We start from the raw sequence: 19,561 nt of genomic DNA on the forward strand, positions 1-19,561 counted from the left end.
CAGAAACCACCAACCTGAAAAGGGGAAAAGTGCAGCCGGCTGCGGCCACCGTCCACCATCTTGTTTGGTTTACCAGAGACTCCAGCGTGTCTGTAATAGTGAGTACAACAGTGCCCTCGGGCCGCGCACCGCACCAACATGTCAGCATGCCTCCATTCCCTCGCCTCGGCACCTCCCTCGGGCCCCCGATACCATCATCCCCCTACTCATGGAGGGGTCAACACCAAGCTGCGCAACACCGTCCCCAGGAGCCTAGTCAACGGCAGCGGTGGTATCCATCCATTCACCACAACCCCCAAAAACAACCGCGGCCTCGGCCGTGGGCCTCCCCACCGAACACCACCACTCACGTAGCGCCAGCATCCCCCTTTCAGAGTGACGTCACCCCCCCTGGGTCCGGGAGGAGCTCGAGCCACCCACCAGAAACAAGCCCGGATCCGAGCGTCTCGGCTGTGGCCGAGCGCCCGGCGGTACACAAGCTACCAACCAGTGGCCGGTAACTAGTGTCGGCGGTACTGTGACTAGGGGCGCATGATAGTGACATCATGCATCAATATAGAACGGACACCTACTATATCAGCTGCCAGCCACTTGCGCTGACTATAGATGAGGACACCAAGCGAATGGGAGTGGAGATGTTGAGCAGAATAGGTTTTTTTTTCTTGCATTAGAGACAGAATGGAGATATATATTATACCGCTATAGGGATCTATATACCAGGATCGGGGACATATGTACCATGAAGGGGACATATTTACTAGGATATGGCCATATATTCCAGGAGGTGGGCATATTTACCAGGATTGTGCCATATATATCAGGAGGGACCCAGGATGGGGACATATATACCAGAAAGAGGACATGTTTAGCAGTATGGGAGCATACATACCAGGATGGGGCCTATGGGGACATATATACCATGATAGGGACATATTTACCAGGATGGAGTCCAAGATGGGGACCATTAAAACACAATGGGGGACATTACTGCATAATTACCACTGCCAGCACCTCATTTGATCTGTTGCCCTGGTGCAATGTCATGCCTATGTCACACTGCAAATATGATGCTGTAATGCATTAGGGGATCCTTGAAGGTAGGAAGAGGTTCACAGTTCTGTTGTCTGGTGACCTTGGACTACCAATGTGGCCCTTGGACCAGGGCTATGCATATCTTTTTGGTCATCTATAATTATTGCTAATGGATAAAACCAGATAAGAGTTTTCAAGAGAGCCACTGGAGGATTGCCCATTACTTACTGTATATATTGATAATCTTTGCTTAGTTGCAGTACCTGAGAAAGGCCACTGCACATGGAGCTACATTGTCCAGAGCTGCAGCTGCTGATTGGTGAGGGGGCAGAGTTTTGAACCCCCACTGATATTATTTTGAAGACTAGAAGTGAATAGATTTGAACCAAATAAATTCATTGTCAATTTCCCCCCAAAATTTATATTCTCTAAAAAATTAATTTTTTTTTCAAATTTCAGGAAATTGGCAGCTGGCTGGTCAACATTTTGTTGAATTGTTAGGGCGGCGAATGGGTTAAAAAAAATCTTCTCGGCCATCAATATAGCTCTCCCACTGCTGGTCCTCTGGTTTTTCTGTCGTTTTATCTTTTGTCTGCGATCTGCAATTTTGCACTAGTCCTGAGACCCTTGTCCTTAATGCTATTCTATGTGCTGTGCTCCACGTGACGTCATATGGAACGACGCACGTCATTAACGTCAATGGCGTTTGTAGCAACCCTATGTGACTGAATGACATCTTGTGGGGAATGGCAGAACTGATAGCCTGGAAATAAAATGATATAAGAGAGAAGACAGAGGAGTCAATCGGAAGACATACAGGGATTACTGAGAAGAGGTAAGTATAAGATTTTCTTAAAGGGAACCTGTCAGGTGCAATATGCACCCAGACCCACGAGCAGTTTTGGGTGTATATTGCTAATCCCTGCCTAACCATCCCTGTATACACTAGCATAAATAAACAGATCTTTAGAAAAAGTATTTCTAAAGCTTTTTTATAATATGCTAATGAGGCCAGGTACTAGTGTCGTGGGCGGGGAGGGCGCTGCGCTCACCACGCTCGGGTCCGGCACTGCTGCTGCTGCTGCTCGGTGGCTCGAGCGGTGGGCCGGATCCGGGGACTCGAGCGGCGCTCCTCGCCCGTGAGTGAAAGGGGGTAGTTTGGTTTGGGGATTTGGTCCGTGGCGCCACCCACGGTTTGTGGTGAGGTTGGTGCACCACCGCTGCTGGTGACGGGGATCCCGGGAGCGATGGCAGGGAGCAGCTGGGATATTGTTTCCCTCTCTGTGGTGAGTAGGGGTTGGTTGTCCCGGGGCCCGGTAAGGTGTGACGGGGAGGTACGGTTGGTGAGGTGCGGGGGCAGCGCGGTGCCGGATGGCACGGTGGTACTCACTCAGCCAAGAACAGATGCAGAGTCTTCGGTAAAACAAACGGCTGGATGGACGGGTCCCGCAGCCGGCTGCTGTGGTTACTCCCGGACGGTTGGTGGTGGCTGCCTTTCCCTGCACCTTTTGTGTAACTTCGGTCCCGATGGTTTCCCACCGGTAAGCCGCTCCCCAGCGAGGATATATGCCGGAGGAGCCTTTTTGCCCGCAGACTCTGGCCCTGGGAATTCTAGCTGTGGCGGTAGCTGTATTTCCCTGTTGCTGTTTGGACGGTTGCCTTCAGTCGGGTCTTGGCTGTTTGGAAACCCCTGGGGTTCCGGTCACTAACGGATTTGACCTGTTTAATGGCGACTCCAAGCCTGGTTGGGGTCCGCAGGCCCTGCCGGTTTGTGCTGGCTTCTCTTCGCTCCCCGGTTCGGTACCGGCGGGCCACCACCCGTGCCCGGTCCTACGGTTCCGCGGCGATCTGCCTCTCCTGCAGATGGCCACCACCGTCTGCCAACCTTGCTCTTGGTGCCCGGGCCATGTACCCGGACACAGTCAGTTTGCTCCTCTACTCCTACTTCACTCCTCTCTCTTTCACCTCTCTAACTGTTATCTCTTCCTTTCCCGCCTCCAGGACTGTGAACTTCTCAGTGGGTGGGGCCAACCGCCTGGCTCCACCCCACCTGGTGTGGACATCAGCCCCTGGAGGGAGGCAACAAGGATTTGGTGTCTGGCTGATGTGCCTATCTCGGGGTGTGGGGTGTGTTGTTGCAGTACCTGTGATGATCTGGCTAGTCCAGGGCGCCACACTAGTTGCAAGGGTGTGACTTCCTCCGACTAGTCTGCCCTCTTAACATGTGGTGTGCTAACATGCTACTCAATGCAGCATCATCAGCGGTGATGCACACACCTGTGTCCGCTATCTCCGCTGTTCAGAAGTCCTCGGCCCTTCTGGTCATGCACACTAGATCTTGAGAAGCCTGGATGCGTACACCTGGCTTCATACTGCGGATGACCAGAAGTGCCAGGGACTTCTGAACAGCGGAGACAGCGGATGCAGGTATGCACTTCACCGCTGGTGATGCTGCATTGAGTAGCATGTTAGAACGCCCCTGTGGGTGTACTAACATGCTAAGAGGGTGGACTAGTCGGGGGATATAATGCCCTTGGGATACTTTTTTCTAAAGATCTCTTTACCTATGCTACTAGATACAGGGACCGTTAGGCAGGGATTAGTAATATTTACCCAGAACTGCTCGTGGGTTTGGGTGCATATTGCAACTGACAGGTTCCCTTTAAGCTCTTCGTATCCTCAGGATCTAGCAAAATAGCCAATCTGAATTTTGGGGGCAAATTTGTAACAAACTTGATTTGTTATGAATTGAGTTGCTCATATAATCAATGTGCCGCGAAGAAAATCTTTGCTCTTCGTAGAGTTGTTCTCGCTTTACGCCACATGCAGCTGCGCCACACATTACACAGTGTAAATAAGAGACAATTCACCTGGATCAGCAGTAAATTTATGTCGCCAGGAGCATTTCGGACGGCGACGCTTTCCAGGAGAGAGCATTGTTATTAGGGAAGTGCTAACAGTGCAGAAGTTTTATGAAACCAAACGTTTGGGCAAGAATCCAAATGAACGGATATTTGTATACAAGGTTCGGCCGCATTATGCCACATGGATTAATTGCTGACATTTTGATTTAAATATTTTTTTTTATGAGATTATTATTATTTATAAAATTAGTCATAGCAGTGAAAGTAATATTATTATTAACATAATTATGTGATAAAAATATTAGGATTAGCAGGGGAAAAAGTTGTATAATTATTAGTAGTAGTACAATTTTTTGCTGCTAATAATAATGATCAGAAAAGTAGATGTAGCAGTGAATGTAGCAGCAGTCAATTATTAGTATAGTTATTTTTAATTGTAGTAACTCATTTAATATCTGGAGTAGTAAAGCAATAATAATAATAATAATAATAATATATATTACTGATATTTAGAGTTCAGTACCTCCTCCTAGCTGCCAAATCTGCAGCGTGTGCACATAGCCTAATACTGGTACCCAATCTGTTTGGGAGAGCTGCAGTGCAATGCAGCTGGGATGGCAAGGGACCTGACAGAGATGCAGATCTCTGTGTGATAGCCCATCCACCATCAGCACTTTCCAACTGCAATTGTTTGGGGTGTGATTTATTTTATGGGGGGGAACCTGCTTTCTTTTGTGGACGTCTGCTTTCTCTGATGAAGAGTCCTGCTGTATTCTTTAACTTTGTTAGTTGCTTGGACACCTTATTATGGAACCGCATCTAGGGCTTATATTTTAAGCATACTCAAAAATGCCCCCAAAATCCTACTAGGGTTTAATTTTGGGGAATTTCTTATATTCGGGGAAACTGGTTTGTATTAAAATTGTGGAGAAAAAAAACAATATTATTATTATTTTTAGCAATAGTAGTGAACCCCCTTGGTAGTAAAAATAATATTTTACTACTAATAACAATAATGATGATCTGCAGTAATAAAAGAAGCAGCGACACTTACATTTTGAAGATTATTACTATATTCAAATCAGTAGTAAAATTATATTTTTGGTATTATGATTATTATTATTAATACAATTTTTATTGTTAATAATAATAATAATAATAATAACAATTATCATCATCATAACGGCAATAATAATCATACAATTAATTGTTAGTAGTAAAAATAATAATCATTATAATATCAGTAATGTTAAGCAAAATAGTAGTGAAATAATTGTAATTATTATTGCTAAAATAATATAATTAGGAATCTGTAATTGGAGAAGCGTGCTTTATATGTGATTACTATGGTCACTATAATATTAGTAAAATTATTATAATATAAAATTATTATTGCTCTCAGTAGTAGTAGCATTGTTTATTAAGTAGTATTGTGAGGGGAGGCCTGGGCTATAAGCCGTTTGTCCAGATGTAATAATATTCTCTGTATGTGTAAATAATCAAAGTATAGATGTCGTTGCATAATTATCTGTGTGTCTATATAACAATCGCATAGAAGCTTCATAATATGATTCTAAGATGTGTATTCCGCAGTGTGTTAACAAAGATAATGAAGCAAAAATGAACAATGAACAAAGAAGTATTCATAACATACTGAGAGAATTCATAATCAGTTGCTTCACACCATGTGGGATGTGGGATGTTGACTCCTTGTTCTTGCTCCAAGGTCAAAGTCGAATGTTGTATTGTATAATCACAAGATTCTTTAATTCACAGGTCAGAAGCTAGCTTCTGCTCAAGCAGTGAATACGTCTCAGCGTGATTATTGTTGTCAGAATTAATATCTGCGCAGATCGATTTGGAATCCGTCTCTGTGACCCTGAGAAATCCCATTTGTGATATCCCCAAAATTCCCAACCTTGATAGTATTATTACTATAATCATCAGTCGTACTAGAGGCAGTGATGGTAGTAATAAATTGCTTGTAGAAGCATGAAAATAATAATGCTTCTATTCGTCATAATCATCATCAGTAAGTTAGTTCTACTGCAACTGGTGAATATTACTTACTAAAAGTACAAGTAGTATTAGTATTATGTTTGGCTTTATAGTTACTATTTTGCTTTAGTTCATGCAGTTACATATTTGCTATACCAGGATGATTTTGTTCAACATGTCTGGAATGCTGTTTTTGGATCAATCCAGCTGAAATATTGCTTCTTGCAGAATAGTCTTGCATGTAGCCACTGAGGTGTTAAAAAAAGCCTGAAGACAAAAAAAGCAGAGCGAGTGGAAAAAATGCACACTAAAAGAAAAAAATATGCGATAAGTAACAAAAATAACAGAAGTACAATAATTATAGTACAAATATCACTTGTAAAGTGCCATGAAATAAATGGTGCTATAATTATAATAAATAATAGTAATAATATATATATATATATATATATATATACATTTTCAGTTTTTCAGATTTTTCTCTTTATACGGTATGTATATTTTTGAGTAAAATGTAAATTGTTCTTTTATTCTATAAACTACTGACGTCTCCGAATTTCCAAGAAAAAAAATTTGCATTTATTTTCAGAAAACGATAAATGGTCAAAATAAATAAAAATGCATTGCATTCAGACACCTCAAATAATGCAAAGAAAACAAGTTCATAATCATTTAGAAACAACAATACTAATGTTTTACCTCAGTAAGAGTTCAGAAATCAATATTTTGTGGAATAACCATGACTTTTAATCACAGCAATCATGCGTCTTGGCTGCTTTCCACCAGTCTTCACACTGCTTTTAGGTGACCTTATGCCACTCCTGGCACAAAAAATTAAGCAGTTCTTCTTTGTTTGATGGCTTGTGACTATCCATCTTCCTCTTGATTACATTCCAGAGGTTTTCAATAGGGTTCAGGTCTGGAGATTGGGCTGGCCATTACAGGGTTTTGATATGGTGGTCCTTCATCCACACATTGATTGACCTAGCTGTGTGGCATGGCGCATTGTCCTGCTGGAAAAAAACAGTCCTCAGACTTGGGGATCATTGCCTGAGCCAGACCTGAACCCCATTGAGAACCTCTGAAATGTAATCAAGAGGAAGATGGATAGTCACAAGCCATCAAACGGGCAAAAAAAAATATACCTACAAAGAGAAAAATCAGAAAAACTGAAAATTTGGTCTCTTAATTGTATAATTGTCGTGTGTGTGTGTATGTGTGTAGATATATATATATATATATATATATATATATATATATATATATATCGTACAGACCAAAAAGTTTGGACACACCTTCTCATCTCTAGAACAACTGTTAAGAGGAGACTTTGTTCAGCAGGCCTTCATGGTAATATAGCTGCTAGGAAACCACTGCTAAGGACAGGCAACAAGCAGAAGAGACTTGTTTGGGCTAAAGAACACAAGGAATGGACATTAGACCAGCGGAAATCTGTGCTTTGGTCTGATGAGTCCAAATTTGAGATCTTTGGATCCAACCACCGTGTCTTTGTAGAAAAGGTGAACGGATGGACTCTACATGCCTGGTTCCCACCGTGAAGCATGGAGGAGGAGGTGTGATGTGTGGGGGTGCTTTGCTGGTGACATTGTTGGGGATTTATTCAAAATTGAAGGCATACTGAACCAGCATGGCTACCACAGCATCTTGCAGCGGCATGCTATTCCATCCGGTTTGCGTTTAGTTGGACCATCATTTATTTTTCAACAGGACAATGACCCCAAACACACCTTCAGCCTGTGTAAGGGCTATTTGACTAAGAAGGAGAGTGATGGGGTGCTACGCCAGATGACCTGGTCTCCACGCCAGATGACCTGGTCTCCACAGTCATCAGACCTGAACCCAATCGAGATGGTTTGGGGTGAGCTGGACCACAGAGTGAAGGAAAAAGGGCCAACAAGTGCTAAGCATCTCTGGGAACTCCTTCAAGACTGTTGGAAAATCATTTCCGGTGACTACCTCTTGAAGCTCATCAAGAGAATGCCAAGAGTGTGCAAAGTAGTAATGAAAGCAAAAGGTGGCTACTTTGAAGAACCTAGAATATAAGACATATTTTCAGTTGTTTCACACTTTTTTAAGTATTTCATTCCACATGTTTTAATTCATAGTTTTGATGCCTTCAATGTGAATCTACAATTTTCAGAGTCATGAAAATAAAGAAAACTCATTGAATGAGGTGTGTCCAAACTTTTGGTCTGTACTGTATATCATGTATTCATGTATTCTATATTTTGCAGACGTTCCAGCTTTTTTTATATAGTATTTTGTTTCAGGGAATCCTACAAGGTTAAAGCTGATACTTTCATTCCTCTTCAAAAATTGCCCAAGAGACCAGGGTAAGTATAATCTTACCAGATAATGTGGTTCCCTGAATACTCCCTAAAATCAAGCCTTAGAATTCACAGATAGATATATAGAGAGATAGATATATAAGATCACATGACCATTGGCACGACTAGGTGGGCTTTCTTTAATGCCTTTCAGCTATCACTTTAGCACAGCCAATCAGGAGAGACTATCATAGTCTGTATAAAAGCTGAAGCAGGGAATGCAGCCACAATTTTGTAGTAAATTTGGATAGTTAGAGGATATCAAGGCATAGTCGTAGCAATAGAGAGAGAAAGCCTTGAAACACTGAAGACCTTTTACCGATAGTGTGTGACAGCACAGCAGATAAGAAAATTAGGGTGTGAGGGAAGAGAATAATACAGATTTAATGAGTATAGAAAGAGGTATGATGGCCACAGTGTCATATGCATCTTTTCAGGGCAATTGGAGGCTATGGAATATTTTTGATTCATGTCAAATTGAATTTCTTGGAAATTTATGGTGAATTCAAACTTAAAACCACTGACTCATCTTTAATAGAGAGATGTGATTTATACATGAGAGATGTGATTTATACATAAATAGTTTTTAATTTTCCAAAATTTGTGAATTTATGAAAAATCACACTTTGAGCACTTCGGTTTGCATGAATTCAGAAAAATGGTGAGTGGAATGGGGTTAAAAACCAATAAACTCTTAGGCTATGTGCGCACTAGAAAAGTGATTTTTCTCAAGAAAATTTCTTGAGAAACTTCTGGGAGTTAAAGATTACCGAACCTGCGTTAAAAAAACGCATCAAATCCGCGGGAAAAACGCATGCGTTTTTGCCGCGGATTTGCCGCGGTTTTTCCGCAGGTTGGTCCCTGCGTTTTTTTATGCTGTAACTACTGCAATAAATAATATAGATAATAGATAGATAATCAATAGACAGATAATTGATAGAGGGATAGATGAATAGATAGATAGATAATAGATAGATGAGAAAGACCTATATAATGTCCCACCCCCCTACATATTCTAAGCTGGCACCCTTTAGTGACTTTCATGTGGCACTAAAGGGTGCCTAGCCTTGTATTTAGCCATAAAATAAATAAATAATTAAAAAAAACAACACATGAGGTCACTCCCGGTAGGTTAGCGGTAACTGTCTCTCCCTGCACTGGTGTTCTGTGCTCGGCCCCAATGGCTTCCCACTGATAGCCCGCTCCCCAGCGGTATGTTGGCTAAGGGAGCCCTTCCTTTGCCCACAGCCTGCAGACCACCGCTGGCAGCTTCACCTTGGCTGGTAATCCAAAACAGAGGGCACCCCACGCTGTTATTTTACATTAAATAAATAATTTAAAACAAAAAACATGGGGTCCCCCCCAAATTGGATCACCAGCCAAGGTAAAGCGGACAGCTGTGGTCTGATATTCTCAGACTAGGGAGGTCCACTGTTATTGGACACTCCCCAGTCTAAAAATAGCAGGCCGCAGCCACCCCAGAAGTGGCGCATCTGTCGCGGGCGGGGAGGGGACGCTGCGCTCACCCACTGCTCGGGTCCGGCTGCTGCTGCTGCTCGCTCGGTGACTCGAGCGGTGGGCCGGATCCCGGGAACTCGAGCGGCGCTCCTCGCCCGTGAGTGAAAGGGGTGGTTTTGGTGTAGGGATATTGTCCGTGACGCCACCCACGGTTTGTGGTGAGGTTGGGACACCACCGCTGCTCTGTACGGGGATCCCGGGAGCATTGACAGGGAGCAGCTGAGATGTTTTCTCCCCTCCGTGGGTAGGGGGATTTTGGTGATCCCGGGGCCCGGTGGTGGAGGTCGGAAGGTGGGTTGCGGGGCCTGGCCGGGTGCAGGGTCGCGGGGCAGCGCAGTGCCAGACGGCACGGTGGTACTTACTCAGCCAGTAACGCACACGGAGTCTCTGGTAAAACAAACGGCTGGATGGACGAGTCCCACAGACGGCTGCGGCGGTCACTCCCGGTAGGTTGGTGGTAACTGTCTCTCTCTGCACCGGTGTTCTGTGCTCGGCCCCAATGGCTTCCCACTGATAGCCCGCTCCCCAGCGGTATGTTGGCTAAGGGAGCCCTTCCTTTGCCCGCAGGCTCTGGCCCTGGGAGCTCTAGCTCTGGCGGTAGCTTTATCTCCCTCACGGTTTGGACGGTTGCCTTCAGTCGGGTCTTTACTGCTGGGAAACCCCGGAGGTTCCCGTCGCTGACGGATTTGACCGGTTTTACGGCGACTCCTTGCCTGGTCGGGGTCCGTAGTCCCTGCCGGATGGTGCTGTCTTCTCTTCGCTCCCCGGTTCGGTACCGGCGGGCCACCACCCATCCCCGGTCCTCACGGTTGTGCGTCAATCGGCCTCTCCTGCAGACGGTCACCACCGTCTGCCAACCTTGCTGTCAGGTGCCCGGGCCACATACACGGACACGGTCGGTCAGTTCCTCCACTACTACTTCCTCACTCTCCAAACTCTCTCAACTGTTCCTTTTCCTGCCTCCAGGACTGTGAACTCCTCAGTGGGAGGAGCCAACCACCTGGCTCCGCCCCACCTGGTGTGGACATCAGCCCCTGGAGGGAGGCAACAAGGGTTTGTGTCTGACTTCGGTGTTCCTATCCGGGGTGTAGGGTGTGTTGTTGCAGTACCTGTGAAGTCCTGGCATGTCCAGGGCACCACATTCCCCCTTGGTTAAACGCAGACCGTCCGCGGGCTGCTCGTCCATCACCGGTTTTATTTTTGTTAACTGTAGGAAAATAGAAAACGGTAAAACATATATACATTCAACATAAGCATACTTTATAAACTTCCCTTTACGGGAGGCACTTTCTTGTTAACGTTACTAAACGGTTGTCTTTTATTAAACGGTAACGGCTTCCGCTCTCCCCCCGCCCAAACAACCTGGCCCTGATGCTGCCCCTAAGAAAAAGGGCAGCACCCCTTTCCCCAGTCCAGAACCAAATTGCCCGAGCGGGTACGGTCTCTTTCAGGGGACCCATGTCCATGGGGGACCCCTGACCCCTGGAGGATCGCCACCAGTTACGGTAGTGGCGGGCCTGGGCCATCCCTTTCGTCCAGGCCCATCCTCCCAAATCAGCCTCTCCGGAGGCGGTTACGGTATCAAGCCAACAAATATATTTACACTCCACTAAGTTTGTGGCTGCCCTGCAAGTTCTCGGGCTTGTCCGTAAGAAGTTCCTTACGCAACGGTTGCAGAAAGTCCCTATGGGGACTAGTTGCCGGCAACGACCGGTTCAATCTCGGTGTCAATCTGGTAAACTTTGGTTGATTCATCTTTCTTATCATTCAACATTTAACAACATACAAGAACATCAACAGCGATGCTGGGGGTCCCAACGGGGACTATTTGCGGTGGGAACCGCTGTCATCACCCCGACTCTTCTGCTGAGGTGGCCTCGTCCTCCGCTACCAGCATGTCAAACATGCAGTGACAGGCCTGTTGGGAAAGGGGTGCCCGGTATCCATTTCCTCCAGCACGCGGGCTATAGAAAACTACTGCTCCGCCATAGTAGCGAAGGCGCTCACTCATCTCTTCGAACTCTGAGGCGGCCTCAGTGCCAGGGCCGGAGTCACTATCATATGTTTCTGCGCCAGGCGGGTTGCCGCCAGCTGCCGCAGTCTCCGGGCCCCCGGTACTTGGTACGTCGGGCCCCATCGTTGTAGCATGGGGCAGCAGGTCAGGTAGGTCGACACTGGGGTGCCCCACGAATAATGGCAGAGACGGTACAAGGGCCAAGATCAGACCGGGTCTCCCAGCCGCAGTGGCCGGGCCCTGTGGGACATGGAGGCGTGGGTCACTCACCAGCTCTGCTTCGTCGATTCCCATCTCGTGCATCTGGGCAGTCGCAGCCAGCGTTTCCACCTCGGTGGTCCACTGCTCCATCAGGAGACGTATCTGGTCCCGATGACGTCGGTTGGATTCAGTTATTCAAGCCTTTATCCACGCCACGGTCCCGGGCGCGGGTTCGGAACCTGGCACGATCACAGCAGGTGCCTCCGGTTCATTTCCGCTGATGGGCACGGTTTTCGATGGTTCTCAGGGAAGTGGTTCAGGACAGTCATGGGCCTCGGCTGCAGGTCGGTTCGCTTGGGCGGATTGGCAGGGTACCGCTACCGGTTGCGGTGGTAGCGGGCCTAGTGGCGGGGTAGCAGCAGCCAACACGGGCAACGGGGAAGGCAGCCGGGTGAGTGAGCGCAGACCGGGCTCCTCAGCCACGATGGCCGACCCTATCGGGATACGGGGGCGTGGGTCGCTTACCCGCTCCTCCGAAACTTCCTCCACCTTGCGTCTCCATATGACCGCCACCACATCCGCCATGTCGGCCTCCCGCTCCTCCAAGAGAAGCTGCACTCGGGCCTGCAGTCAGCTATGCAGCTGAGTGGTCCGGATATCCACCCACATTGCGGTGCCGGGTGCGGGCGCGGGGACTACGGTGTTGTCGGTCGGACTCAGCATCTTGAGCAGCAGCCTATTCCAGGAACCAGAAAATGGCCGCAGGGTCCTGGCGTCCCTGCTTTTATAGCCGCGGGCTACATGCGGCCAGACGCCATCCGTGCCCCATTGGTGTCTTTCCGGCACCGCCTCTTCAGGGGCGGAGCTTCGGCTTTCGCGCCTCCACGGCTCAGGAAGACGCTCGAGCGGGGAACAAGATAGCGGCTTCTAAAATTTTTCGGCCGGACACCTCCGGCGGAACACAAGGAGCACTTCTACCAGGCGGTAGAACGGTAAGATCCTGTTCGTGACGCCAAGTTGTCGCGGGCGGGGAAGGGACGCTGCGCTCACCCACTGCTCGGGTCCAGCTGCTGCTGCTGCTCGCTCGGTCGGTGGCTCGAGCGGTGGGCCGGATCCCGGGGACTCGAGCGGCGCTCCTCGCCCGTGAATGAAAGGGGTGGTTTTGGTGTCGGGATATTGTCCGTGACGCCACCCACGGTTTGTGGTGAGGTTGGGACACCACCACTGCTCACACCACCACTGCTCTGTACAGTGATCCCGGGAGCGTTAACAGGGAGCAGCTGAGATGTTTTCTCCCCTCCGTGTGTGATTTTGGTGATCCCGGGGCCCGGTGGTGGAGGTCGGAAGGTGGGTTGCGGGGCCTGGCCGGGTGCAGGGTTGCGGGGCAGCGCAGTGCCAGACGGCACGGTGGTACTTACTCAGCCAGTAACGCACATGGAGTCTCTGGTAAAACAAATGGCTGGATGGACGAATCCCACAGATGGCTGAGGCGGTCACTCCCGGTAGGTTGGCGGTAACTGTCTCTCCCTGCACCGGTGTTCTGTGCTCGGCCCCAATGGCTTCCCACTGATAGCCCGCTCCCCAGCGGTATGTTGGCTAAGGGAGCCTTTCCTTTGCCCGCAGGCTCTGGCCCTGGGAGCTCTAGCTCTGGCGGTAGCTTTATCTCCCTCACGGTTTGGACGGTTGCCTTCAGTCGGGTCTTTACTGCTGGGAAACCCCAGAGGTTCCCGTCGCTGATGGATTTGACTGGTTTTACGGCGACTCCTAACCTGGTCGGGGTCCGTAGGCCCTGCCGGATGGTGCTGGCTTCTCTTTGCTCCCCGGTTCGGTACCGGCGGGCCACCGCCCGTCCCTGGTCCTCACGGTTGTGCGTCAATCGGCCTCTCCTGTAGACGGTCACCACCGTCTGCCAACCTTGCTGTCAGGTGCCCGGGCCACGTACCCGGACACGGTCAGTCAGTTCCTCCACTACTACTTCCTCACTCTCCAAACTCTCTCAACTGTTCCTTTTCCTGCCTCCAGGACTGTGAACTCCTCGGTGGGAGGAGCCAACCGCCTGGCTCCGCCCCACCTGGTGTGGACATCAGCCCCTGGAGGGAGGCAACAAGGGTTTGTGTCTGACTTCGGTGTTCCTATCCGGGGTGTAGGGTGTGTTGTTGCAGTACCTGTGACGTCCTGGCTTGTCCAGGGCGCCACACATCCATTAGACGTGCCAATCCTGGCGCTTCGCCCCAACTCATCCCATTGCCCTAGTGCGTTACCAAACAAGGTAATATATGGTGTTGATGCCAGATGTGTAATGTCACCTGGCATCAAGCCCTGGGGTTAGTGATGCCACGCGTCTATCAGATACCCGACATCACCAACCCAGTCAGTAAGAAATAAAAAATAGACAACAAAAAAAGTTTTATTTGAAAAAACACTCCCCACATAGCCTCTTTCACCAATTTATTGAAAAGAACAATCAATTCCACGTCCGGCTTAATCCAATAAGGGGGGCTCCCACGGCGATCCATACCATAGTCACTGTCCCATTCAATGAAGAACAGAATGTTCCCCATTGGCTGGGAGAGCAATGCAGTGACCTGAGCTAACATCAATAGCCCAGGTCACTGCAGGGGATGCCGAGCGCTGCTGTCAGGAGGATAGATGAGATCATTACCTGCTGTGATGATCTCCTGCAGTCCTGCCATCAGCGCTGTCACTGCCTTCTATGCCCGCCGCGTTGTCAGCAGTATCGCGAGAGCCCGTGATGTCACCGCTAGACATAGACATATGTCTATGCATAGACAGCAGTGACAGCGGTGACGTCAGGAGGCAGGAGATCGTCACAGCAGGTAATGATCTCATCTCACCTCCTGACAGCAGCGCTCGGCATCCCCGCAGCTGCACGCACTGCTGTGTGTCAGTGTCTGCCTGCGCTGCAGGGTGACAAGCTGCTGATACTGCGGGCAGACACTGACACTGCAGGGCAGGCAGTGGCGGGGCTGCAGTGGGACACAGACTGCACGGGCACATGGAGGTCACACGGAAGTGCTTCTGTGCGGCGTCCAGGGAGTGTGACGTGTGTGTTTACTCTGCTCCGCCTCCTCTTCCTGGCATAATGACATCCCTCCCTGCAAAACCGCAGGCCGCGATGTACATTACCGCAGGTAAATCGCGGCTATACCGGAGGTATACTGCACATCATTTGCTACCTGCGGTATACCCCTGGTATTTCGCGATTACATTACAGTGAATGGAGTGAAATTCCGGGGGTATACCGCAGCTACCTGCGGAAAATAATGGACATGCTCATTTTCTCAAGAAAGTTTCTTGAGAAAATTTTCTCAAGAAATTTTCTTGAGAAAATCCGCAGCATGCGCACAGCTATTTTTTGTTCCCATAGGTTTTGCTGGGAAATGTCTGCAGAAAGATTTCTAATCTTTCTCAAGAAATTTCCGCGGCAAATCCGCGGGTAAATCCGCGGGTAAAACGGCCTAGTGCGCACATAGCCTTATACTCGCCTATACTCAGCCCTTCCCATACCTATCCCCTCTACACTGCTCACCATCCCATCCACTTATTGACTCTTCTTTCTTCTTCTATCTCCGAGTCTTCCAGTTGTCCACGCCACTGCTGACAAATACCCACATGACAGTATAGGGCCTAAGAGAGTATAGTGAGGCAGCAGACATGTATGAGGAAGGGAGAGTAGAACAGTTTATTGCCTTTTTAATCTTTACTGGTAGAAATTGATTTTGCAAGACAAACAAATTGAAACACCCGCCTTCCTGAACTGAGGTGAATCTGCTAAATCTAAATGTGGGAGATTAGATCAACTGTAAGGCCACGTGCACATGTTCAGTATTTGGTGATTTCTATACCTCAATATCTGTAAGGCCACGGCCATGTGCACACGTTGACTATTTGGTCAGTATTTTACAACAGTATCTGTAAGGCCACGTGCACACGTTGAGTATTTGGTGCGTTATTACCTCAGTATCTGTAAGGCCACGTGCACACGAGTATTAGGTGAGTTTTTTACCTCAGTATCTGTAAGGCCATTTGCACACATTGAGTATTTGGTGAGTTTTACCTCAGTATCTATAGGTCCACATGCACACATTGAGTATTTGGTGAGTTTTTTACCTCAGTATCTGTAAGGCCACATGCACACAAGTATTTGTTGAGGTTTTTTTTACCTCAGTATCTGTAAGGCCACGTGCACACGTTGAGTATTTAGTGAGTTTTACCTCAAAATTTGTTATACAAAAACAGGAGTGGAACAATCAGAGGAAAAGTACTGTATAATAGAAACACGGGCACCATTTCTGCATTTTTTTTACGTTCTCCAAGTGTTGGCTACAAATACTGAGGTAAAAAATTAAACAAATACTCAGAGTGTGAACCTGGCCTTATAGGTAGATAGATATACAAAATTAAGATAGATAGAGGGATAGATAATAGATAGATAGATAGATAGATAGAGGGATAGATAGAGGGATAGATAGATAGATAGATAGATAGATAGATAGATAGATAGATAGATAAATGGATAGATAGAGGGATAGATAGATAGATAGATAGATAGATAGATAGATAGATAGATAGATAGAGGGATAGATAGATAGATAGATAGATAGATAGATAGATAGATAGATAGAGGGATAGATAGATAGATAGATAGAGGGATAGATAGATAGATAGATAGATAGATAGATAGATAGATAGATAGATAGATAGATAGATAGATAGATAATGGGGATTCTGAATTCCTACATACTGACAGTCCATTGACCTGGAAGTAGAAGACTAAAGGCTCAAAAAAAGAAGTATAATTGAAGGATCAGACTACACAGAGGTTTTTGGTAGTCTGTTACCATGGAGTCACATATGTCTGTATAGGAGCTGTATACACAGAACAATAGGAGCTTTTTATGAAAGGCTATTTGTAAAGTATTCTTCTTTAATGTTATAGGGCAGTGTTCCCCAACTCCAGTCCTCAATGCCCACCAACACTGCATGTTTTCAGGATTTCTTTAGTATTGCAGAGGTGATAATTTAATCACCTGCATAGGTGATGATTCTCAACACCTGCACAATGGTAAAGGGATCCTGAAAATGTGCACTGTTGGCCGACCTCGGGGACTGGAGTTGGGGAACACTGTTCTAGGGTATAGTAAGGTAGATAGTCACCATGTCCTATTAAAGTAACACCAACTTTCAATAGGGTATATTTTCTTTTTCCCGTTGTCCACAGTATTCCATTCAAAGTCAAGGTCAATACACAAAGCCTGGAAGAAGAAAAGAGAGATGTCGAAGAACTCAATAGATGGAAACCTGCCCAGCGCTCCTTTCTCTTCGAATTACCTGGAAATGGACAAAAATAAAACTTGAAGCAAACAAAATGAGAATGAAGTTACAGGAATGTGCGGCGCCTTCTTACAGTCTATTCACCCATTACATCTACTTCCCATCCTTAAATTGCAGCAAACCAGTGGTTTGTAAATTGTAGAAGGGAAATGTATAAATCTTGACTAACACGGGATGCTTTCTAATTTCGGTGAACTTTTGTTTTACAGATGAAGACAAATCACATTAAATGGTAGTCTGATTCAGAAAAACATTTTAAAGGGCAGGAAATGTTTTAAAATAGTTTTTAAGAAAATAAACTTTTTTGCTCCACCAAAGATGCCGTGGTATGGTATGGTAGGAAGGAAGTAATGAAGACTAAAGGGGGCTTTACACGCTAAGACATCGCTAATGCGAACTCGTTGGGGTCACGGAATTGGTGACGCACATCCGGCCGCATTAGCGATGCCGTTGCATGTGACACCTATGAGCGATTTTGCATCGTTGCCAAAACGTGCAAAATCGCTCATCGGTGACATGGGGGTCCATTCTCAAAAATCGTTACTGCAGCAGTAACGAGGTTTTTCCTCATTCCTGCGGCAGCACACATCACTCCGTGTGACACCGCAGGAACGAGGAACCTCTCCTTACCATATCTATGCTATGCAGAAGGAAGGAGGTGGGCGGGATGTTACGTCCCGCTCATCTCCGCCCCTCCGCTTCTATTGGGCGGTGGTTCAGTGATGCAGCTGTGACGTCGCTGTGACGCTAAACGAACCGCCCCCTTAGAAAGGAGGCGGTTCGCCGGTCACAGCGACGTCGACGGGCAGGTAAGTAGTGTGACAGGTCTGGGCAATGTTGTGCGGCACGGGCAGCGATTTGCCCGTGTCGCACAACAGATGGGGGCGGGTACGCACGCTAGCGATATCGGTACCGATATCGCAGCGTGTAAAGGGGCCTTTAGTCTTTTTCTGTCACTTGACTCTTGAGGCCTGTGATGCTGCAGTGAACAGATGCCTTCAGCAGGACATCGTCTGAGGTGCATCCGATGATGTCCAGATACAGTCACCTCACCAGTGAGGCTGATCACAAGCCTCAATGCTCAGGGGACTGAAGTGTGGGACTTTACCTGTCCTGGAATGCCAAAAGCTAAAGGCAGCTTTGACATTAAAAAAAGTAATTTTGCATATGTTATTGATTACCTTTAATTAAAAAAGTTGCACAGTTTTAGTCTACAATTGTCATTTCATCATTTGCTTGCAGATCTCTTAATCTGCAGTTTGCTACCTGATCCAAGTTTCAGATTTTTTTTTCTTGTCAGTGTGTTTCTCCCAGTAATATAGGGTGAATGTGAGGTCTGTGCGTCTCCCAGTAATATAGGCTGGATGTGAGCTCTGTGCATCTCTCCCAGTAATATAGGCTGGATGTGAGATCTGTGTCTCTCCCAGTAATATAGGCTGGATGTGAGGTCTGTGTGTCTCCCAGTAATATAGGCTGGATGTGGGGTCTGTGTCTCTCCCAGTAATATAGGCTGGATGTGAGGTCTGTATGTCTCCCAGTAATATAGAGTGGATGTGAGGGCTGTGTGTCTCTCCCAGTAATATAGGTTGGATGTGAGGTCTGTGTGTCTCTCCCAGTAATATAGGCTGGATGTGTAGTCTGTGTGTCTCTCCTAGTAATATAGGCTGGATGTGAGGTCTGTGTGTTTCTCCCAGTAATATAGTTTGGATGCGAGATCTGTGTGTTTCTCCCAGTAATATAGTTTGGATGTGAGATCTGTGTGTCTCTCCCAGTAATATAGGCTGGATGTGAACTCTGTGTGTCTCTCCCAGTAATATAGTTTGGATGTGAGATCTGTGTGTCTCTCCCAGTAATATAGGCTGAATGTGAACTCTGTGTGTCTCTCCCAGTAATATAGGCTGGATGTGAGGTCTGTGTGTCTCTCCCAGTAATATAGGCTGGATATGAGGTCTGTGTGTCTCTCCCAGTAATATAGGCTAGATGAGAGGTCTGTGTGTCTCTCCCAGTAATTGATAGGGCTGCCAATGCAGGTTCCCACTCGAGATGATAGATGGGGGCTGCGTGGATGGTGGAGCCCTCCGCGAGTAGGGCTTTTCCCCAGGGGTAGTTAAAGGGTTAACGTGGAGGCGCAGTGCAATGAAGTAGTCCAGACAGAGAGTGCTGTTTGATGGTTTTTACTCACTGGATTTACGCCATGGATGTACTGGATCCCAGGTGCGCCTGTGTCCTGA

General features: G+C 47.2%; 1 protein-coding gene across 2 annotated transcripts in view; it reads left to right on the plus strand.

Annotated features, from left to right (window-relative positions):
• The window catches only part of SPATS1 (spermatogenesis associated serine rich 1), a 544,035-nt gene extending 525,500 nt beyond the window's left edge, over nt 1–18,535 (plus strand). For both annotated transcript variants that reach the window (XM_075341164.1, XM_075341165.1), the window contains 2 exons: nt 8,186–8,248; nt 17,218–18,535. In XM_075341164.1, the coding sequence (XP_075197279.1) occupies nt 8,186–8,248; nt 17,218–17,347 (193 nt within the window). In that variant the 3' untranslated portion in view covers nt 17,348–18,535. The remainder of the gene's footprint in view (nt 1–8,185; nt 8,249–17,217) is intronic.
• Nucleotides 18,536–19,561: the final 1,026 nt, after the last annotated feature.

The sequence above is a fragment of the Anomaloglossus baeobatrachus genome, chromosome 3 (assembly GCF_048569485.1).
Source record: "Anomaloglossus baeobatrachus isolate aAnoBae1 chromosome 3, aAnoBae1.hap1, whole genome shotgun sequence".
Taxonomy (NCBI): domain Eukaryota; kingdom Metazoa; phylum Chordata; class Amphibia; order Anura; family Aromobatidae; genus Anomaloglossus; species Anomaloglossus baeobatrachus.